Source organism: Zalophus californianus, chromosome 9 (assembly GCF_009762305.2).
Source record: "Zalophus californianus isolate mZalCal1 chromosome 9, mZalCal1.pri.v2, whole genome shotgun sequence".
In the NCBI taxonomy this organism is placed as follows: Eukaryota; Metazoa; Chordata; class Mammalia; order Carnivora; family Otariidae; genus Zalophus; species Zalophus californianus.
In genome coordinates, this window is record NC_045603.1 from 64,739,807 (window position 1) to 64,763,175 (window position 23,369).

Sequence of the window (23,369 nt, forward strand, 5' to 3'; positions counted from 1 at the left end):
CCTGTTCTAATGCTACAGAGAGCTCTGAGATGAGTAAAAGATAACAAGACCAGCAGTTGATTGAGCACCATTTATTAGAAATGTTATCCTTTCTTCACTGCAATACGGTGCTACCTTTGTCTTATCAGTTGGCCAGGTTTGTGAGAGTCACCCTTCTGTTCCACCCTATTTGCCTATCTTTGCCCCAATACCAAGCTATCATAATTACTATAGTTTTGTAATAGTTCTTGATAGCTGATAGTGTGAGTCTTCTGGTTTTGTTTTTCCTTTTTTTTTTTTTTTTAAAGATTTTATTTATTTATTTGAGAGAGCGCACAAGCAGGGGGAGCAGCAGAGGGAGAGGGACAAGCAGACTCCCCGCTGAGCAGGGAGCCCAACACCGGGCTGATCCCAGGACCCGGAGATCATGACCTGATGCTTAACCGACTGAGCCACCTGGGTACCCCTCTGGTTTTGTTTTTCTTTACATTGCCTCAACTGTTCTTTAGTTGATTTTTATAGAATTAAAAAGAATAATGTTGCATTTTCAAGGGTGACTAAAAATATCCTGCACCCAAAGCTCTAAGAAGTGCTGCCCCCCCAAATCTTTTGTTTCATAAATGCCTAAACAACATTTATGAAAACTTTGTATACATCCCCTTCATTGGTTTATGTAGGGAGAGGAAAGGAGCTATATTAGATTTTGATTAAGGGCCCATTTATATTAGTTACTGGTTGGATTTACCAGTTTATTTTTTATTTATTTTAACTTTATTAGTTACTAGAGACTTTAGAGTCTCTCCCTCGGTTTGTAATATGATAAAGGGCAAGGCCCTCATATAAATCCCTTTTCAGAGCAATTAACCACTAAGTAAAGGCTCAGTAAACATACTTAAACTAAATGTAATGCAAATCCATCAAAGGAGATCCAGAATCTGCACCCTCACAGTGAAGAGCCCTGGCAGTGGGGACAGGAATCCAAGTGGGGATAGGATTTGTGGTGGTCCTGGAAGGGGGACAACTCTGAGAAGACACAGGGATGGGGAAGAGTATTAGTTTTTTTTTCTTTTTCTTAAGATTTTATTTATTTATTTATTTGAGGGAGAGAGAGCAAGAGAGATCACGGAGAGGGAGAGGCAGGCTCCCCGCTGAGTAGGGAGCCCAACGTGGGGGTCCCCGAGATCACAACCCGAGCCGAAGGCAGACGCTTAAAGGACCAAGCCACCCAGGTGCCCCAGTCAGTTTTTTTTTCTTGTGTCATAAACCACCTCAAAACTCAGTGGCTTTTAACAGTATTTTGGTTGAGCGACTGCCTTCGACTCGGGTCAGGATCCCGGAGTCCTGGGATCGAGTGCCACATCGGGCTCCGGGCTCCGGGCTCGGCGGGGAGCCTGCTTCTCCCTCTGCCCCTCGCCCTTCTCATGCCGTTTCTCTCTCTCTCTCTCAAATAAATAAATAAATAAATAAATAAATAAAATCTTTAAAAACAAAAACAAAAAAACAGTGTTTTCTTTCCTGCTCCTGGGTCGGTGGGTTTTTGGTCGAGTGGAGTGGGGAAAGAACTCTACTTTAGGAGCCAGGATTTGGATTGGGTTCAAGTGTGTTCCACATGTTTCATTCTGAGGCCCAGGTTGCGGGGAGGAGGTTGGGGACAGTGAGTACCTGGGGCGTGCTCTTGCCTGGCAATCACGGGAGCGAGGCCAAATGAAACCATGCAGTCACAGTTTTCATTTCCTATTTGCGTCACATCTACTAACGTTCTGTTGGCAAAGCAAACCACACATCCAAGTTCAACATCCATGTGTAGTGCTCGACATCCATTGTAGTGCTGCGGAAGATCACGTGACAGAGGGAGAGGGTAAGGAATAGGGCATAATAACTCACTCTAGCACGGGAAGGGACAGGGTTCTTGGATGGTTGTGAGAACCCACCTTGCTGCCTCCTGCAATGTGGAGATGCAGGGACCTTCCTCTAGAAAAACTGGGGGAGAATTAGCCCTGATAAAGAGCTGTGTGATCCTCGTGCCAGCATACAGGCTGGTCTCTCTTTATTTCCTTGTCACTTTACCCACCTGCCCCTCCACTGCTTTCTTATCCTCCCTGGGAACCTTCAGTTGGAGCTAAGCCATGGGGACGGCAACCAGACAAGGAGAGGGATCCGGGCAGCTGCCGGAAAAACAAGGCAGTATCTTGGCTATCAGCGTCTTTCTATAACACACAGAGTGTGCTCAGAGCAGATCTGGTCTCCGAAAGGACGCTGTCAACTGTTCAAAGTTGCTGTATCAGGAGGTTAAAGGGGAAACTTTTTTGGTTTAGGTTCAGCTGAGGCTTCAAGACAACAGAGATCACATTTCAAAATGAAATGTTAAGACCACAAGTATTAGGAAAGGAAATTGTGGGGAATATGTTTTGCATCTTTAGTTGATCTTTCGCCCTCAGTCTATTAAAGATGTTGGAGATGCCAGGAAAAGAGCTGGAGAGAGGAGGGGAGAATTCCTTGGACAGAGTTGGTGTGCTCTCATTACCTGAGGGTGACCAGAAAAGTCATGGTACTCGCCTGAGTTTTTAATCCAGAGGCAGGAGAAGAACCTACCCCACAGAATAAATTTAAAGGGATGGTGGGGCAACAAAAATACTGTTATCTGGAAACATTTACACCATAGGAATGTGATTATGATTTAATTTACTAGATGAAGTATTCATTACTGTGGCAGAAACTACTAGTTGTCCATCCAAATCCATTTGCCCCTTTTCCCGTAATACTAGCATTGTTACCAGGACCCAGGGTGCCCATCTGGTACCGTATCTCCCAGGCCCCTTGCAGCTGGGAATGGCTTGTGATTAAATTCTGTCTCTGGAGTATAAATGGAAGTGATATGTGCCTCTTCCAGGCCTGGACCTTAGAACATTGCATGTGTGTTTCTCCAGATTTACTCCCCTTCCTGCAATTAATTAATTAATTTTTAAAGATTTTATTTATTTACCTGAGAGAGAGAGAAATCACAAGCAGAGGGAGGGGCAGAGGGAGAAGCAGGCTCCCTGCTGAGCAGGGAACCTGATGTGGGGCTTGACCCTAGGACCCTGGGATCATGACCTGAGCTGAAGGCAGCCTCTTAACCGACTGAGCCATCCAGGCACCTTCCATTCCTGCAATTTAGAGCAAGGAGTGCCTCCAATCTAGCATTGTCCATGTAGGACAATACCCTAGGGCAGTGCTTCTCAATTTCTTTTTTAATGCATGAGAATCACCTGGAGAGCTCATTAAAACAGAGATTAAAACAAGGATTCAGTATGTCTGCAGTGGGCCCAAGAATTTGCATTTCTAACAAGTATCCAGATGTTGCTGGTGCTGCCTGTCTGTGGACCACACTTTTGAGTAGCACTGCTTTGGAGGATGGTGGAGATGCACGATGGAAAGAATCTGAATTTCTGAATGTCTGTGTGGGACAAAGGAGCCTGTCTACCCACCATGGACTGCTTTGTGAGAACACCATATTTTGGGGACTCTGTTACAGCAGCTTAGTCATTTACCCCAGCCAACATAATCATCCTGATATTCGGCCAGTCCTTCTCTACGTCTAAACCAAAACTCTCCCACAGTTTTCTTCTTCTTTTTCATCTTGAACTCTCCTTCCTGGTGATGGAGAATAATATTGGTCACCTCTATAAATGAATTTCATAAGAGCTCACATCTAGAATGCTGTATTCCACTGTCAACTTTAGCCTCAAGCAGTTCTCAGTAAAGGATTTTCCTTAACTATCTTTCCAGAGGAGATAGGGGGAACTTCAGCCATGGGCTTGGAGAGAATAGGACCTCCAGCTGTCTACAGCGGGTAGCAAGTCTCCGTCACAACCCAGCCCTTAAACATGATACTTGAGACAGCTGAAAGTGAGCAACTTTTATTTTGGAAGCAGTGAGGAGGGGACTTTCAGAGCTTCCAAGAACCTTGAAGAATTACTCTGCCTTCTGGGCTACCTTCTCCAGGAGCCATATTCAATGACCGTCTCACAGGTTACAGGCAGCCAGGTACCTGGACAAATTCCTGCCCTTGCAGTGTTTTACCCAGGCCACCCTATGAATAGAGAAACACAGCATAAATCAGAGGCAGGGGCAGGAGTCTACAGGGGCTCAGCTGGGACGGAATGTAGGGTCTGCAGGCTGGAGACCCTAGTCAGTTTGTGCTGTGGGAGAGTCTCAGATAGGGAGGGTTCGCCCGTCTGAGAACCCGTCAGTCGGTGCTGCAGGGACGCCCGGGGTGAGCGCATCACAGTATTACTCTGCCTCTGTTCATGTCGGGGGTACCGTCTCCACTCCGTACAAAGCCCAGGGAGAATCCTACAGCAGAGATGCTGCTGATTCTATCAGCATCCCAAATACTGTCAGGGTCCATGCCCGGCAGAACAGCTGGTCTCTGCCCTTCATGCTCTGCTTACCAGGCGGACATCCCATTAGGATCTCTCACAACCCTCTTGGCACACGTGATGTCATCATCGATGTTGTCATCCAGAAACTCTGAAAGGAAAAGGGGCTGAGTGGGGAGGGAAAAATCTCTTTTCCTGTTTCATTGATCAATACTTTTTTGAGGGGAATTTCCAGAGGAAACTAAGCGTGAATCAGAAACCCTCTCTCTCTGGAGCCCTTTTGTGGGTTTGCCTTCCATTTGCCTGGATTTTCCTGCCTTGTTTTGAATCCGCCTCTGAGCATTGTTCCCTCCAGAGGGCATCCAGGACCGGAGGGACAGGGAGAGCCTTTGTCCTCAGGAGACATGCTGCCTGGGGGTGTGTGGGCTGCTGATGTGGCTGCGTGTGGACGAGGAGAGGGATAACATGGCTTGAGGGATGGGGACCCATGAAGGCGAGGCTTAGTCAGGGGTCAGTGTATCTTGCTTCCTCCGATTTTGGATGTGAGGACTGTCTGGGGCCCCTTGATCCCCTGTCCTGGGCTTCTCCAGCACAGGCCGAGGGCCAGCTGTTAGGGAGTACCTGTTTTATGTGCCCCACCTGCCCCAGCCCGCAGAGGGGACCGAGTCCTTACTGTTACACGTTTTGCTGCAGGCGTTTGCTGAGGGCTGGTTGCTGTTTTTGCACCACCACCGGCTGTTCAGCTGGAAGATCCCATAGTCTTTACTGCCATCGGTATTTCTCCCATTAAAGGCCCGGGTGTTGAATTTACTCTCATACTGAGCCATGCAGACCCCTGTGTCAGAGCAAAAGGTGTGGGTCGAAAAGGGGGATTGTTTCACGATGAGACCGAACTCCTGCTACACTAGAACCGCCAGAAAGTCCCTTGAGACTGAAATGAGAAGACTATGAGATCCTCGGTGTTAGGTTTGTATTTATAATCCATTGTGTGCTCCTAGTCCCAAGCAAAAATCAGCCCATGGTAAGTATGTAATTACAATTTTTAAATAAGTGCGTTTGGAAAGGCCAATAATCCATCAATTGCCGTCTGTCTCCCAGTCTGCCTTTCCAGCCTCATCTCCCAGCTGAATAGCCAACTCTTGCCTTGTATATTCCCATTGGCTTATATCCCAAAGTATGTGGAAGAGAAGAGGTGGAGAAGTAATGGAGGAGGATCCTAGAAAGGAAGCCCTAAAAAGCCATCCTTGGGGGGGGGGGTGATGAGAAAGAGTATATTTGGTGTGAAGAAAAATGAAGATATTCAAGGGAAATTGAAATAGCTTCATGTGTTCTTCTTACTAATGAGGCAGGCGACAGAGATTCTCAGTCCTTCTTGCACCTTGTCACTCACTGCCTCCCCTTCTGTTCTCACAGTCCCCATCCAACTCCCTTGTGACATGGATAGAACAAACTTTAGACAAATGCAGCAGATGTAGGTTATTTTTTGGTGGACAGAAGGGCAGGGGAGAGGGTGGGAGGCAATACCAACTGTGCGGCAGAGACTAAAAAGAATGCAGATGAAAGCAAAGGTGATGGGAGCAAGATGGAGAGATGTTGGGCGAGTCTCGGGGTGTTTCTGAGGAAGTATTCCAGGCCGCTGGGTGGGGAGGTGATTTGGGGGAACAGCAAGAGAAAATTTATTATAGATAAAATAATCCCTGGTGGAAAGAGCAAAGGAGATCCTAGTAGGAATATAAGGCAATGGAGGCAGAGATAAGAAGAGCAGTCGGGGAGTGGAAGAGAACCCTGACAAATGAGTAAATCAGGAAGTGAAAAGGGAGAGATTGCTTGGCTGGGGAAGAAGGTCTCTCTGGGCAGAGACAGAAAGAACGTTCACACTCACAGTTTGCCAGGCTGTAGCCACGGTAGCCATCCATTCCCTTGGTCTTTAGCTTGCGGGCCAGCTCACACTTGGAGAAGACTTTGGCCTCATATGCTGCACAGAAGCAGCTGAGGAGGGTGATGATCAGAACAGACCTCATTTCTGTGGCTGGTGGGACCTGAGTCTGCTATGTCCAGGATGCTGTTTTCTCTTATACCCTCCGGGCACAAAGTTATCTATGATTGGGCAATAATGCTGGCATCTACGCCAGGAAGGACATGGCTGTCCAAGGCCAGTTCCTGAAACTGGTCCAGTCAGTTCCCCTTCAGGGAAGGGAATGTAACCGAGAATAATACCAGGAATAAAGTCTCATTTTGGTGGGGGTGGGTCCTGGATTTGGGCAAATGCATGGAGGAGGGAAATGGGGGAGAGAAGGGAGTTGGTAGGAGAGAGAAGCATGATTTTCAAGCTTTGTACTTTTGTTGGAATGTCTCCAGCGGGGGTTGTCGCTGTGTGCTTTGCTGAACTTTGGCTTATTATCTGTGCTTGGCTGAAGGTATTTTACTACTTGGTCTAGTGGGGGACCCATGATGAGCATCACTGAGTTTGGAGAAATTGAGGATCTTTGGGCATCTGCAATCAGTAAACCATTGGTTGAATAGAAGACCACTAGAGCCTAAGTTCATAATATCTCTGTGTCTGCAAGAAGTCATCAGATCTAAAACCCCAACTGTATTGAATTCTCTCTAATATCTGTGTGATCAGTGATCATCAAGCATCTTGTATTAGTCAGGGTTCTCCAGTGAAACAGAACCAACAGGGGATATATATGGTTAGAAAAAGCTGGTAATTATTAGAGCACAAGGTCTTGATTTCAGTTCGGTGGATAGGCATTGTGAAGGAAGAGTTATCACTAGATCAACACTTTCTAAGAAGACACACAAGAGTAATAATAGAGGTAGTGCTAGAAGGGGGCTTCTGTAGGTCTTAAAGTAACCGGCAAGGCTTTGCTGTTAAAGGGCGTTATATGATGTTGACTTGGAGACATAAAGGAATGGATAGTAGGCATAACTTATTTATAATATTCACTCAGGGTAGCTAATTGGTCTGGCTATCCATCTACTCAGGCTTTCACTGATTAGATTAATTCCATGTCTATGTTCAGAGGCATTCAGGAGCCAAGTCATGTTAAGGGGGTTGATCTTTACTCTAAAGACACCTATGAGAATATGCATTTGGGTTAGTTTTTTTTTTTTTTTTCCAGGCAAGTGGACAGAAAGATAATAAGGCAAGATAATGGAAGATTTTGGCAAAAGTGGTGTAGATTTTGGACTATGGAGTCTTACCTGGGTAAGGAAGGAAAGGAAGATAGAAGGAGATTATTACATAGAGATACAGTAGAAATGTCTGTCAGTGGACTGACAGTTTCAATGGAATCCAAATAGGAGTACTGGGAGCAAGTGAACAAGTGATCTGAAAGAACAAGAGGTTGATGAGAGAAGTGCATACCTGAGTTTATGGTTTTAGAGGTGAAGCAGTTCTGAGTGATGGCGAGATCCAGGATGGGCCCGTAAGGATGGGTAACTGATGGGGGATCGGAGGAGCTGCTTCTTGGGTTGGGGAGGCGAGGCATTGGACAGGACACTCATATGGATGTCTGAATCACTCAGAGTAGGAGTAGATCTTGAGATGGAGAGAAATTCTATGAAATGTCAGTGTTCTCAAGGAATGGGGGAGAATAACCCAAGGGAGGTGGTAGGTGTATGGCCAGAATACATAAGTCTCAAAGATATAAGAGACTTTAAAGAAGGAGAGTTTCATGATGGTTTCAAAGTGCCAGCAGTGAGATTGATTACTTCTAGATTCAGATATACCTGGTTTGGGGAGAATAAATAGCCTCAACTTAAAGCGATTATTAGAGAGGTGGTGAGGATTCTGAATTTGTGGGTATTATTCCTATTTGGTTTTCATCTATGTAGGTTTTCATGTCTTCATTACACATGTATGCACCCACAAACAATAAATGTATTGTTTTATATGGTTTTAAACTTCAAACAAATGGCTTAATAATGTGCATATTTTTCTGTACCTTGCATTTTTCATTCAACTTGTTTTCGAGGTTTATTCATGCTGATACTTGCTGCTGTTGTTATTCACATTAACTACTCTACAGTATTTCATTGTTTTGCCACTCTTTTGTAGTGATTCTTCTGTTGATGGATATTTAGACTGTTTCCAATTGTTGTTATTCAGAAAATGCTGAACGTAATTGTATGTACCTTCTTCTTTATCCATAATATCCTGCAGTTTCACTTTGGTGTGTCCAAGGGTGGATTTGTATTTTATTTATTTTGTTTGGTATTTTAAATATATTCTAATGAGAATTTATATCTCTTTTCAATTCTGGAAAATTCTCACCATCTGTTCCAGTTACTCTTTCCCTCAGTTTCTCCATTCTGTTTTTCCTGGAACTCCTATCAGCAAATGTTGGAGCTTCTCCATTTAAACTCTAGACCTTTGAACTTATCTTGCAGTTCGCGAATTCTCTCTTCACCTCTGTTAAGTCTAGAGTTTATTCCATCTATTGAGTCTTCAGATATTTCAATGACTATATTTTTCTTTTCCAATTTTCCAATTTATTCTTTTACATATCTATCTGTGCTTTTTTTTTTAAGATTTTATTTATTTGTGAGAGAGAGCGCGTGAGCATGAGCAGGGGGAGGGGCAGAGGGAGAGAGAGAAGCAGACTCCCCACTGAGCAGGGAGCCCGATATGGGGCTTGATATGGGGCTCGATATGGGGCTCCAACCCAAGACTCCGGGATCATGACCTAAGCTGAAGGCAGATGCTTAGCTGACTGAGCCACCCAGGTGACCCTATCTGCACTTGTTTTAATTCTGCCCAGATGTCTCACGATTTTCTCTTCTGTATTAAATATTAATATATTTTTTAAAGCTTGAACTATAGCTGACACACATTGTTACATTAGTTTCAAGTGTACAACACAGTGATTCTACGAGTCCATGCATTATGCTGTTCTCACCCCAAGTGTGGCTGCCATCTGTCACCAGGCAACATTATTACAACACCATTGACTGTATTCACTCATATGTGGAATTTAAGAAGCAAAGCAGATGAACATAGCAGGGCAAAAAGAGAAGCAAACCAAAAATCAGACTCTTAACTATTACGAACAAACAGGGTTGCTGGAGGGGAGGTGGGGGGGTGTTCAATGGGTGATGGGGATTAAGGAAGGCACTTGTGATGAGCACCAGTTGTCATATGTAAGTGATGAATCACTAAATTCTACTCCTGAAACCAATATTACACTATGTTAACTTACTGGAATTTAAATAAAAACTTGGAGAAAAAACAAAAACAAGAGCAACAACAAAACCCCACACCATTGACTATATTCCTTATGCCGTGCCTTTCATCCTCCTGAAGTATTCATTCCATAACTGGAAGCCTGGATCTCCCCTCCCCTTCATCCACGTTGCCCATCCCCCCACTCGTCTCCCCTCTGGTAACCATCAGTTTGTTCTCTGTATTTATGGGTTGGTTTTGGCTTTTTTTGTTTGCTCATTTGCTTTGTTTTTTAGATTCCACATATAAGTGAAATCATATGGTGTTTGTCTTTCTCTCGGACTCTTAATATTTTAATATTCTCTAGTGTAAATTTATCTTCCAATTGGTGATTTTTTGGGCTATCTTTTGTAGAGTTAGTTTTTTCCCAAGTATTTTATAATGTTGGATCTCAGCCTCATTTTGAGTGGGAGGCCGCACGTATGCCCTCTCAGTTCCTGGTCACGAAACTCCATGCTCTCTTACCTCCTTACGTGTGCTCTGGATAAGCTTTGGCCTCAGATGGTAGCAGGCAGCAGTTTTTTTTTTTTCATTTCTCTTTAATGAAAAGAGACCTTGTTCTCAGCCCTTCCCTTCTAAGAGTGCCTTTGGCTCTAGTTCCTGCTTCAGGTGGAGAACTTTTAGTCTCGTGACCCTGCAGGAGCTGAGCTCAGAACTGCCTCTCCTCTTGCTTCAGCCTGGAATCGAGCAGGCCTTTGGCTTCAGACCTATTCACAGCTTTTATGATCAGTTTCCTTATATTTGTGGCCCATGGAGATATTTATATTGTTTTTGAGCTATGCTATGCCTTTTACATTTTCCCTTTTGCATTTTTTCAATTATTCCTGTGTGCATGCTGTAGGTAGGGTATCTCAAAGCATGGACTTACCATGCAATATTGAGCTGAGGTCCAATTAATAACTGAAACTTTTTCTTTTAAAGATGGTATTTATTTATTTGAGAGAGAGAGAGAGAGAGCGTGAGCAGGGAGAGGAGCAGAGGAGGGAGGAGCAGAGGGGGAGGGTGAGAGAGAAAATCTCTAGCAGACTCCACACTGAGCAGAGCCTGCTGCTGGCTTGATCCCACAACCTTGAGATCATGTGGTCCCAGTGGAGGAATGTGGGGAAGGTTTCTGGAACCCTTCCTTTCTCCTTTGCTTCTCCTACTTCTTTCCTTTTTTTTTTTTTTTTTAAAGATTTTATTTATTCATTTGAGAGAGACAGAGAGAGAGAGAGAGCACCAGTTTGGGGGACGGACAAGCAGACTCCCTGCTGAGCGGGGATTACGACCCTGGGACCATGACCTGAGTGGAAGGCAGCCGCTTAACCGACTGAGCCCCCCAGGCGGCCCTGCTTCCCTTTCTTACCTCTTCCACTTGCAGCTTTTACTTTCCCTTTCGTTATCCCTCTGTTTCCCCGGTCTTGTCATTTCCCTGTTCCCTGTCCCCCTTCCTCCCCCTTCCCGCCTCTTCTTCTTTCCCACTTTCCTTCTCTGACTCTCTCCCCTGGGGTCTCTCCTCTCTTTAGGTCCAGTTTCCCTATGACCTGGCATCCTCCCAGTGTTGTCTCAGTCCTTTCATGCCAGGGGAGGAGAAGGAGAAGCGGTGGCTCATGTCTATATGCAGTGAGGTTCCACTATGGGGAAGGGCTGGCCCTCAGCGCTAGGACTGAAGGGAGAGGGTGTCTCCTGACTTTCCTTGACGAAAAGGAGGGTGAGGGAGGATGTTAATGTTTGTTAAAATGTGTCATAGACCAATCAAAGCACAGAGATGGAGGACTTTATTATATGTACTTCATTTAATTTTCTTAAGATTTATTTATTTATTTATTTATTTATTTGAGAGAGAGAGAGAGAGAGAGAGAGAGAGAGAGAGAGAGAACGAGCAGGGGGAGGGGTGGAGGGAGAGGGAGAGAGTATCCCAAGCAGACTTCTGCTGAGTGCAGAGCCCCACGGGCAGCTTGATCTCACGACTCTGAGATCATGACCTGAGCTGAAACCAAGCCACAGAGGCACTCCCAGACAGGGAAATTTTCTATTTGTTTTTTCTTGCTCTGTATTTCTGCCCCACCCAGACAGGGCCAGCTAACCCAGGTTTTCTACTTTCCTTCAGATCTTCTCTGGCCCTTTCTGTATATCTATCTGTCTATCTGATTTCCATCACTCAGGGTTACATCTCTTTACATCCACGAGGAACTGTGTCTCCCCCCAACCAATTTTCCCATTACCTTTGTCACCCCTGGTAACCATGCCCTTTCCCTACACTGAGAATCAACTGTGACATTTGTTACATGTAGATCCCTGGGCCCCATTTCTAGAGGTTCTGATTTTGTAGGTCTGATGAAGAGCCTAGAAATCCTCATTTGTAAACAGTTACTCTAGATCTTTCTGGTGCAGGCAACCTTGAGAAACATGTTGACATATTTCCAATAAAAAAATTAGAAATGTTTTTGTGTCGTTTTTAAAAGATTTCAGGGGTGCCTGGGTGGCTCAGTCAGTTGGGCTTCCGACTCTTGGTTTTGGCTCAGGTCATGATGTCAGGGTCCTGAGATCAAGCTCCTGGTTGGGCTCTGTGCTCAGTGCAGAGTCTTCTTGGGATTCTCTCCCTCACCCCTCTGCCCCTTCCTCTGCTTGCGCTCTCTCTCAAATACATAAATAAAATCTTACAAAAAAGAAAAAGATTTAAAAGATTTTCTGTTAGAGGCAAAATTTCAGAATTCTCTCATTGGGTTTAATTTATTTCCTTCTCATTAATCTCCTACCTTTCCCCTACTTCCTACTTGTCTGACATCAACAACAGGAGGACTAACGGGAACTCCCAGAGCAGTGGTCCAGTTGGCCTCCTGGGCTACAGGCATGAATGGCTGACCCTTCCTCTCCCAAGTGGCTCTTGTGCCATCACCACCTACATCATGACTCTACATACTTTATGTCCAAGTCTGTCTCTCTGTTTCTGAGATTGCATGTGAAGCATGTCATGAGATCTTATCTTAATTCTGGTCCTTATTACCATCTCCCTACCCCTCCTTTCTCTATCTGCCAACCTTAATCTTGTCATCTTAGATTAATAATCTGCAAATGTTCCCCCCTTGAGTTGTGCTCTCCTTCCTCTGGCATTCTTTTCCGTATTCATTCATTCATTCATTCATTCATTCATCCATCCATTTTTTTCAACTAATATTTGTGGAGTGTCTATAATATTTAGGTCTTGTACCCGGCATAAGATTTTGAACTCTACCCCATTCCAACTGGAAAAATGAAGTTGCCTCATTTTGTCAGACATCTATTTTCAATCCCACAGTATTTATCTTTTCATCACAGCGATCTCTAGTCCTCTAGACTTTGAGGAAGGGGCTAAGCTGGAATCCAGGAACAAGTCAATAGCTGCCCTATCCTTCTCAGTGGAGTGTGTCTTGGGATAAGCTGTCCTCAGAGCCTATGAAGGGCCCCTTTTACCTCTTGGTTCTTGAGGCTGTAGATGATGGGGTTGACCATAGGGGTGAATACAGTGGAGAGGACAGAGAAGGCCTTTCGGAGCAAGGGGGCCATGTGCTCTGTTGGGGCTACATAGACCACAATGAGGGTGCCATAAAACATCCTGACCACACTGAAGTGGGAGGAACAGGTGGAGAAGGCTTTCTGTCTACCATGGCTTGAAGGTATTTGCAGTACAGTCCTCAAGAGGGAGGCATAGGATGCCACAATCAACAGGAAGGGGCCCAGCGTCAGAAAGCCTGAGATGCTCGCTCTGGTTCCCCACATGACCCCCACATCTCCACAGAACAACCCTACAACTGGAGCAAAATCACAGAAGTAGTGGTCCATCTCCCTGCGGCCAGGGCAGAGGGGCAGAGGGGCTGCCAGGGCCAGAGTGAAAGCAGACAAAGAAAAGCCGCTGATCCAGGCTCCAGCAGCCAGGCAGCCACACAACCAGGTGCTCGTCAGGGCAGGGTAGTGAAGGGGGTGGCAGATGGCCAGATAAAGGTCATAGGACATAGCAGATAGCAGGAGGCACCCAATGGCAGCTAGTGAGGCAAACGTGTAGAACTGTACCAGACAGCTGACCAGTGAGATGTTTCCCCTCCCTTCCAGGAAGCTCCACAGCAGCTGAGGCGTGATGTTGGAGGTATAGCCAATCTCCAGCAAGGAGAAGTGGCAGAGGAAGAAATACATGTGTGTATGGAGTGCCCGACTGGTGGCCACAGCCAGCACGATGAGGGTGTTGCCCCCAACTGTTACCATATAAATGGCCAAAAAGAAGGTGAAAGGGAGAAAGCCCAGGTGTTGCAACTCCCCAAAGCCGACCAGGATCAGCCAGGTGGTCTGGTTTTCGCTGTCACCACTGGACTGCTTCCTCATCTAGATCGGGGCCCAAGAGAAGAGAGGAAGGTAACTTTAACCAAGATCCTATCGGGACTGCATACTATGCTTGGCTTATTCACTTATTCATCACAGCAAGCATTAAAGTTAGGCCTTATTGTCTCCTGTATACAGAAGAGAAACTGAGACCCAGTGAGATTAAGTCAGTTATTCGAGGCGATTATGATGGAGTCATGATGTGAACCCACATTTGCTTGACTCCAAAGTTCCTGCAATAGTCTACTCTCTTACAGTGCTTTCCCAAATCCTTCCTGAGTGATAGAAATATCGGTGTCAGAGAGCAGTAATCATCAGTGAGCAATTTACTGACAATCTTGGCTGAATATCAACAGCAGAACCACACCTGGTGAGCTCCTCTGGGGGGGAGGGGGGGAGGACTGCCCATCCCCATCCCTTAGTGGGTGGGTGGTCCTACTCTGAGGTCATGCACATTCCTGAAGCAGCCACTCATCTCACGCTATTTTCTCTTTCTAAGAAAATGAGGCTTGGACATTTTGATGAGCAATCTATATCATTTATTCCACAAGAAGTACAATATAGAAAGATCTGAATTAACTCAGATCCCACTTCTCTGGGAATCCATTCCTTTTCCTTGGACAAGTGGCCTGGTGACCATTGGTAAAGCCATTTTTAAACTATGCTCAGTCTCTAATAAGTTTGTTGGAAGCTGAGAATACTTTCTTTTTCTTGGTTCTCCTGCCCTATATTCTCTATGCTGGTCACATGATCATTTTATCTCACCTAATATGGATTATTTAGACATTTCTACCCTGTTACAGGATTCCTTCTCTGAATCATTACAATACTATGCTAACACCAAACACAAAGGAAGACTTTGATAAGTACTTGTGGAATGAATTAATAAATGAGTGAATTAGTTACAATAATTTTCCAATGGGAAATTGCCACAGAAAAATTGCAGCATCTGACAATTAATGCTTGGGCGAGGGAAAGAGGCACTGAAATGATTGCTAAAATGGAGAAGGAATCTCTGAGTCCTCCACTAACTGAGGGAATATTGGAACTCTGTCACTCAGTTTGAGATGGAGCCATGATTAAGGTTGGAGATGGAAGTCAAGTACGTGCGTGTGTGTGTGTGTGTGTGTGTGTGTGTGTGTGTGTGTGTGTGTGTGGTAGGGGGAAGAAACCAGAAAGTCCAACATGATAGAGAGTTTTCTTTTTTTTTTTTTAAGATTTTATTTATTTATTTATTCATGAAAGACAGAGAGAGAGAGAGAGGCAGAGGGAGAAGCGGGCTCCCAAGGAGCAGGGAGCCCGATGTGGGACTCGATCCCAGGACCCCGGGATCATGACCTGAGCCGAAGGCAGACGCTTAACCATCTGAGCCGCCCCAGGCACAGAAAGATGACATTCCACATTAGCAAATGGTAGCGAGAACACAGGGTTTTTGTGTTCCTTCCCTGGTCCTACATTTTCCTCTGGTTTTGGGCTTCCATTATGCAGACACCATTTGGTCACATGGGGGTTACAGACAGCGGGAACAGAATACTTTCATATGTATTTGATACATATTTTATCTTTTTGTATACTAGTGACTTCTTTTTTTTTTTTAGAGAGCGAGAGATCAGGGGGAGAGACAGTGGGAGAGGGAGAGAGAGAATCTTAAGCAGACTTCCTACTGTATGCAGAGCCCGACCTGGGGCTTGATCTCAAGACCCTGATCATGACCCGAGCTGAAATCAAGAGTTGGACGCTTAACACACTGAGCCACCTGGGTGCCCTTACTAGTGACTTCTTAAAGAGCCAGAAAGAGACTTGATTTGAGAATGGAATAGACTCCAGGTTTAGCAGAAAGATGGAACAAGGGAAGAAGCTAGTAAAACTAACCAAACCGACCAACCAACCAACCAGACAACTGACTCAAAACTTCTTAAGTCTTCTCAAGTCTCTGAGTCAATGCTTATGATAGGAAAGTTACTGTTGCCCTTGTTAACCAGTGAATTTGACCTTGGTCCCTGGTAAAATTCTTAAATAGATGCTTTATAAGAACATGTGGAAGTCTCATAAGGAAATATCACCAGGAGCTATATAATGCTAATTATAATGTCAAACCTCACATAATGGCCCTTATTGGTAGTATTAATAATTTAGATCAGGAGAAAGGAGTAGAAAAAGACATAATTTTGGTAAAGCTTCATAGAAAAGATGATGACTGTGAGCTTAAAGATAACACTTTTAGTTTGACTACCATAGACCAAAATTATTCATTAATGACTCTGAAAATCTGGAGAAACATGTCTAGTGAAAAGGAGAAGGCTTTGCCTTCTTGTCTTCTTCACCTGTTTTGGTAGTGACTTCGATAAAGAGTAAATATGCATGGCTCTCATCAAACTTCAGATGATATGAAACAAAGAGGGGAAACCAATATTGTAAGTGATAGAATTATAATCCAAAATAATCTTTTCTTTGGAATGCTAGACTAAAAACAAGATGAAATGTAACAGGGGCACATGTAAAATTTGCTTGTAGGCTTTAACTATCAGTTAAAAAGTAGCCATTTATGTGAACATGATTTGAGATTTTTGTTGACTATTATGAGTTAAGACTTTGGAACGGTGAAGTATGAGGAACGTATGAAGAATGTGGACATGTTTACTCTGGAAATGACAAAATAATGGGAGACTATGATAGCTATTTTCAAGTATTGGAAGGATTCTTCCTGCCCTCCTCCCCCGCCCCCCCAGGACTTACTTATTTTTATAGCTGGAAGTTTGTACCTTTTGACCATCTTCATCCAATTCCTTCCTCCCTCCCCCTCCCTCCCCCCACTCCACCCAGAAGGATCCTTATGAAGAGGGACTATAGTTAGCCCATAGGTGCTCAGAGGGCACAACATGGACCAAGGGGTGGTGGTGGTGGTGGAAAACCCATACCCACCTACCTGTGCTGGTTTCAAAGAGGTGATTTTTATGGGGCTGACTATTGTTATTTATAGCATGATTTTGGGGTATTAAAATAAAATAAGGCTCATTGGACAAGGTCAAAGGGGAGGAAATGAACTTTCTTCCTAGAGGCCCCAGGAGTTGGCAAATAATGGGTCCCATTCTTTGAAATCTACTGGAACAAACATTAGACATTTTAAAAACATGGCAAGCTCTCTTCCAAATTTGTTTAGGCTGGGTCAGAGGGGTTTCTCTCTGTTGGCAGAGAGTAGTGTTGAGCCAGATGAACCCTAGATACTCAGATTCAGTGGAAAGGGAGTCTGGTCTGCTGTGGGCTTTGAGTCAACTCCTTCTCTTCTGGTTGTCTTACCTCCAGACTAAATTCTCCTGCCAGCCGACAGCTCTGTGGATTTTCTGCTTTTCTCTTAGGGAGGCTCCATGTTACTGGTTTCTCTCTACTCCAGGGTGCTCACAGAATGCTGTTGTCCTTATCCTCTATGTGCTTCTGTGGACACTACTGCCTTTTCTGAGAGCAGGGCAGCCTCCTTCCCTTGTGGGGGTTGAAGAAGAGCCTCCTTGGGGAGGAGATGTAGCTTGGAGCCACCTGCAGCAGCTGCATCTAGGTTTTGGTTCCAGGGGAATGTTCTGGTCCACGAGGGACCACGTCCAGGTGTTTCCCTCAAATCTAATGACCTCTTTTTTATGAGATAGGGAAAGACTGGAAAGACATAAGAATAGCCACAATTAAGAACATTTATCTAGTATTTTGTAATTCACAAAGCAGATATTAACTTATTTAGTGAATATCTGATGCTCAGAATGAACCCCAAGGTGAAAAGTGAGTATGCTGTGATTTGTTCTTGCAGCATTGGGATGGATTATCTAGAATTTGACTTCTAATGGCTAGATTAGCAGTCTTTCTATTGTGGCATGATTTAGGACCTGGGGTCCTGCTTTAATCTCTTAGCAGGGAAGAGGCAGGAGGAAACTGCTATATAATTCTGTAGATAATTTGTTCTGTTAGTTTGATAATTTAACATCACAGATTAATATAAAAACAGGTCAGGTGCCATCAAGGTAGTTGTGCCAGATACTAAATGCAGCTGAATGACAAATGTGAAGAAGGAACCCTGTTGCAGAAATACAGCACTGAATTCCCTCCACATGAGGCCAGGAAAACGACAGCACAGGGTCATGGCAGGAGCTGGGTCTTTCCAGTAACAGTCCAGGATGGCCCTTCCTGGAAGAAACTGGACAAGTGTCTTACCTGACGGGTGAAAGGCAGAGTGGAAAAACTCGGATGAGGAAAAGGTGACCTGCAAGGAATTAATTAGTATATTCTCTTTGAGGAAGTCATTGAGAATAAAATATGTCTGCCCAGGTCTTGGGTTGTGTAAAGAGCCTGAGGGATATGTCAGGTGAGAAAGAGAAGAATAAGAACCTTTCTACCCATAAATAAACCTAGTGTCTATTGACTTAGAATTTATGATAATTGTAATAAAAATATCCGTGTAGTTAAAATTTATTTTAATTTCAGCTCTTTTTCTGAAGTGTTATCTGTGAATTTAAAGTGGAAATAAAGGATCTATATGCTGTTTTCTAGGTATTAGATTAAGATTTTGTATAAAAATGTGTCATAACATTAATTAATTCAAGAACTAATTACCGAGTATTTATGACCTGTCAGGCACTGTTCTAGACTCTGGTATACAGCAATGAACAACAACAAAAAAATTGGTTTGTAGAGTTATCTATTTACTACTTTCAGTTACCCATGCCTTGATGATGAGTTCATATTACCTGATAAGACAGCCCCTTCACCCAGAGCCAGCTCTCTGGAATGCAGAAATCCTGCCTGGGGAAAAATTCACCTTCACAGGACAAGATACTTTTTTTTTAAGTTTGTTTGTTTGTTTGTTTGTTTGTTTGTTTGTTTAAGTAATCTCTATACCCAACATGGGGCTTGAACTCACGACCCCGAGTTGGCTCCACCAACGGAGGCAGCCAGGTGCCCCTAGGACAAGATTCTTGTATCTTTCATCCCAACTCAATGATATAAACATCAATTATGAATGGAGAGGATATAGGCAGGAGGATGTGGTAAAACCAGATAGGCCGGTTGTCTTTCAAGACAGCTGGATAATGACATTAAAAACATGAGAAGGGTACACACACATTAAAATAACTCCATTATTTAAAACTATATCTCCTTCTGGGCTCCTGGGTGACTCAGTCATTAAGCGTCTGCCTTTGGCTCAGGTCATGATCCCCGGGTCCTGGGATCTAGCCCCACATCAGGCTCTCTGCTCCACGGGAAGCCTGCTTCTCCCTCTCCCATTCCCTCTGCTTGTGTTCCTTCTCTCACTGAGTCTCTGTCGAATAAATAAAATCTTAAAAATATATATATATATTTCCTTCTAGTTTTTATGGGTTTTCCTTCCTAGTATTATGCTTTTTTTACATAGTTGTAACTATGATCACATATATAACTTTAATCCTAATATTTCACCTAACACTTTACTGTAATCATTGAATATATCCCTTTTTCAAAATATTCATGTAGGGGCACCTGGGTGGCTCAGCTGGTTAAGCATCTCTCTCTCTTTTTTTTTAAAGCATATATTTAATACTTATAATATTATTCACGGAGTTCTTGGCTGAGTTAAGCATTTTGAGGTTTCTGTTGTTAAGAAATTTGAGGTTCATGTTGTCTCTTTTTCAGTCCCAAAAGCTCCGTTTTGAGTTCTCCAGGCTTTGGTGGAATTTCAGGTATTGTCAGGTCGGGCTGGTAGTACCTGTGCACCGCTTCGGTCCCGGCGCACATGGTCAGGAAGGGCTGGCAGTGAACATTTTCAGGTAGGTGGCCCAGGACTTGCCTGCGGGCATGGTTGGGGGGCGCAAAATGCACTGGCTTCGGCAGAGGCTCAGAGGGCGAGCTGCATCTGACTCTTGATTATGGCTCACATCATAATCTTGGGATTGTGAAATTGAGCCCGTGTTGGGCTCTGCAGTGGGCATGGAGCTTGCTTAGTATTCTATTTCTCTCCCTCTCCCTCTGCCCCTGCCCCTGGCTTGCACACACACTCTCTCTCTAAAAAAATAAAAATAAAAAAAATAAATAAATAAAAATAAAAAAATCATTCAATATTCATTATATAGACGTGGCACAATTTGCCTAACCATTTTTTCATTGAAGCTTTGAGCTGGGAGGGACCTTAAACCATATATATTCCAACATTTCACTAGGCAGGAGGAACATTTATCCTCTTTTTATATATTTCCACTGATAAGAAAACAATATATTTTGGGTATCTCATTTATTCAACAAATATATATTTTGAACCCCATAATGTGTTAGGCATTACTGGGTGGTCCAGAAGAGGGTCTTTCCTTCTGCAGGGAATTATGGTACCATAGGGATTTGATAACTGCCACAAAAGAGCTATGGAGTTTATTGAACTTGCAGAGAAAGGAGTAAGGGAAGTTAATGGAGTGAGAGGGAATGTGAACTAGAATTTAGAGGGTAGCAAAGAGTTTAGAAAGTTAAAAAGAAGGGTAAGGGTTTTCAGCTTCCACCTATGAAGCAGTGACTGCTACCAGCCTAGCTCTCCTCATGCAAACAATTACATAATGGACAAAACATGAAATATCTGTTTTCAGCTATTGGAAAACACACAGCACGAAACTATAATCCCTGAGAGAAGAGAAACGATTGAAGTGAGCCCTACCATTACCTTAGCTTTCTGCCTTTACACACTTTTGAGATCTGAGATCTAGGAAGGCAGAGCATGATTATTTTGCTGAGTTGAAGAGACAAAAATTAGAGTTTGGGGAGGCAAAGATTGAATTGTGTGGTAGAAGAGGAGGGAGGTATGCAGAGAGAGAATTCTAGAAACCTGTATAAGGCTCCCCACAAGACTTTAGCTGAATATTGCTAGGAGCTGTACATTGAGTAACTACTGGAATTGGTACAAAGTGGCAGACATTTGAGTTCTGATCAGCCAGAGCGGAGGAATCTCACTGAAAACTGGGAGCATTCCTTAGATATGTCGGAAAGGCCACCTTTTAGGAATAGGGTCGAACTAGCTCAAGAATAAAAGCTAATCTAGACCTGCTATAACAAAGTTTAAAAACTGGGTTTGTAAAGATTAAACTGAACCTTAAGTATCTTTCTTTTTTAAAATTGTAATATGGTTGACTCACACTGTTACATTAGTTTCAGGTGTATAACAGTGATTGGAGGGGCGCCTGGCTGGCTTAATCAGCAGAGCATCCGACTCTTGATCTCAGGGTTGTGAGTTCGAGCCCCACATTGGGTGTAGAGATTACTTAAATAAATAAAAACTTAAAAACAACAACAAAAAACCCATAGTGATTCAGCCAGTCTATACATTATGCCAAGCTCACCACAAGTGAAGCTACCATCTGTCACCCTATAATGCTATTACAACACCATTGACTATATTCCCTATGCTGTACCTTTTATCCCATGACTTATTCATTCCATAACTGGAAGCCTGCATCTCTCCCTCCCCTTCATCCACTTTGTCCATTCCCCCACCCCTCTGGCAGCCACCAGTTTGTTCTCTGTATTTATGAGTCTGTTTCTGCTTTTTGTTTATTTGTTTGTTTTTGGGCCTCAAGTATCTTAACTGTCTACTAATACCAAGCCAAAACTCTTTTTTCAAAAGATTTATTTTATTTATTTATCTTAGAGAAAGAGAGGAAGAGAGAGAGAGACGGAGAGAGAGAGATGGAGAGAGAGAAAGAGCATGAGCAGGGGGAAAGGCAGAAGGAGAAGATCTCAGGCAGACTCTGTGCTGAATGTGGAGCCCAATATGGGGCATGATCCCATGACCCTGAGATCATAACCTGAGCCAAAATCAAGAGTAAAATGCCTAATCAACTGGGCTACCCAGGTGCTCCCCAAGCCAAAACTCTTTAAAGAAAGACAACAAAATGGAGACCTTCAACAACATAGCATCCATAATATCCAGCATCCAGTAAAACAATTAGTAGAAATTCAAAGAAGCAGGGAATTGTGAGCACTAGGCAAAGAAAAATGAGGCAATAAAAGATGCCAGCAATACTGCAGAAAAGGAAACCCAGACCCTCCTTCCCCCATGGAGACAAGGATTTAACAACAATATATGAACCAACTGTCTTTGTGAGAAATCCAGAAACCAGGTAAGAGATGCTTGGATGGGCACCTTCCTGTTAGATTTTGGGAGTTCCGTTTCTCTCTTCTGTTTCAGCTACTAAATGGCTGCCTTCTCCACCACTCAACAAAATGACAAATCTGAAACAACATAAACAGGGGAAAGCTAGTGCTTTACTTCATTAGAACATGCAGACCCAATAGGATGGGAGACCCTGCTACTTCCAGGTTTAGTGAGTATGTAAAATACCCTGCTTCAGGCCTGGGTGGCTCAGTTGGTTAGGCGTCTGCCTTAGGCTCAGGTCGTGATCCCAGGGTCCTGGGATCAAGTCCCATGTCAGGCTCCCTGCTCAGTGGGGAGCCTGCTTCTCCCTCTCCCTCTCTCCCTTCCCCCCTGCTTGTGCGCTCTCTGTGTCAAGTAAATAAATAAAATTAAAAAAAAATATCCTGCTTCAACTCTCCTGCTGGTGACTCCATGAGGCTAGCTTGCAGCTTCCATTCTAGCCAGAGACAGAGCTGCCTTGAGTCGGGTACAATGACACAAACCTGCTTTCCTAGTGGCTACGAAGAAATGTATCTTCGACTAGCTGATTTCTTATATTTGAGGAAGAATGGTGGATGTTCGTAGGAATCAGCATTTGTGGTTTTGTGAAATTTGGAAGTTTGTGTTATTCCAGTGTATTCCTGAAAGTGGGCATAAACTGTTAATGTTCAATCTTTTGAGACAAGCAGACCCCAAACATGGGTAAACAAGAAATAAATACATTTTTGGTTTGAGTGGCAAAGGCTATTCTCTGTAAAAAAAAGGGGGGGGTGCTGTCAGGAGAGAGAGAATAGATAATAGAGAGAGATTCTTACATCCCAGCCAAACACAATGAAGCCCCAGCAGGAAAACTCTTGGCATTCACTCACTAGAACTCTTCTCAGCATGGCATGGCATGGCTGGTCTGATTGGGAGGAAACCCTCAATTCCTGACTCCTTCCTTGGGAAGCAAAGGAGTGGAATGTACACCCAATGTGCTGATTTTTTGGGGTGCTGCTAAGGGACTGGTTTCTGTCTTGCCTTAATCTAAGCACTGACAGGAGTAGAATGTCAGGTTGGGAGCCCTTGAAAACAAAGGCATTCAACATGGCTTGGTCAGGCACCAGAGTTTGCAGTACCATAGACAGACACTAGGTGGAACTCCAGTACCGAAACTTTCTATACCCCCAGCGAGGCTGTCTATTGCAGACACAAGCAGATCTTGAGTCATTTGAGATCTCAAATGTGTCTACCAGCATGTACATAAATAAATATATTGTGGTATATTCATACGATGGAAAACTACTAAGTAATAAAAAGGAATGAATCATGTTTCCACACAGTAGCTTTGATGAATATAAAA

General features: G+C 43.8%; 2 protein-coding genes and 1 pseudogene across 2 annotated transcripts; all 3 read right to left on the reverse strand.

The window, feature by feature from the left end:
- Positions 1-3,862: 3,862 nt before the first annotated feature.
- LOC113921934 (lysozyme C, milk isozyme-like) lies at positions 3,863-6,401 on the reverse strand. Its single transcript, XM_027593419.1, has 4 exons — positions 6,223-6,401; positions 5,014-5,175; positions 4,413-4,491; positions 3,863-4,051 (listed from the first exon to the last, which is right to left on the reverse strand). Exons 1-4 carry the CDS (start codon positions 6,359-6,361, stop codon positions 3,985-3,987), a joined length of 447 nt encoding a protein of 148 aa, XP_027449220.1. The 5' UTR covers positions 6,362-6,401; the 3' UTR covers positions 3,863-3,984.
- A 6,571-nt stretch (positions 6,402-12,972) lies between these two features.
- LOC113921448 (olfactory receptor 11A1-like) lies at positions 12,973-13,785 on the reverse strand. The gene has a single exon (XM_027592118.1). It carries the CDS (start codon positions 13,783-13,785, stop codon positions 12,973-12,975), a length of 813 nt encoding a protein of 270 aa, XP_027447919.1.
- A 5,703-nt stretch (positions 13,786-19,488) lies between these two features.
- Positions 19,489-19,712, reverse strand: LOC113922329 (annotated as a pseudogene).
- Between the last annotated feature and the right edge of the window lie 3,657 nt (positions 19,713-23,369).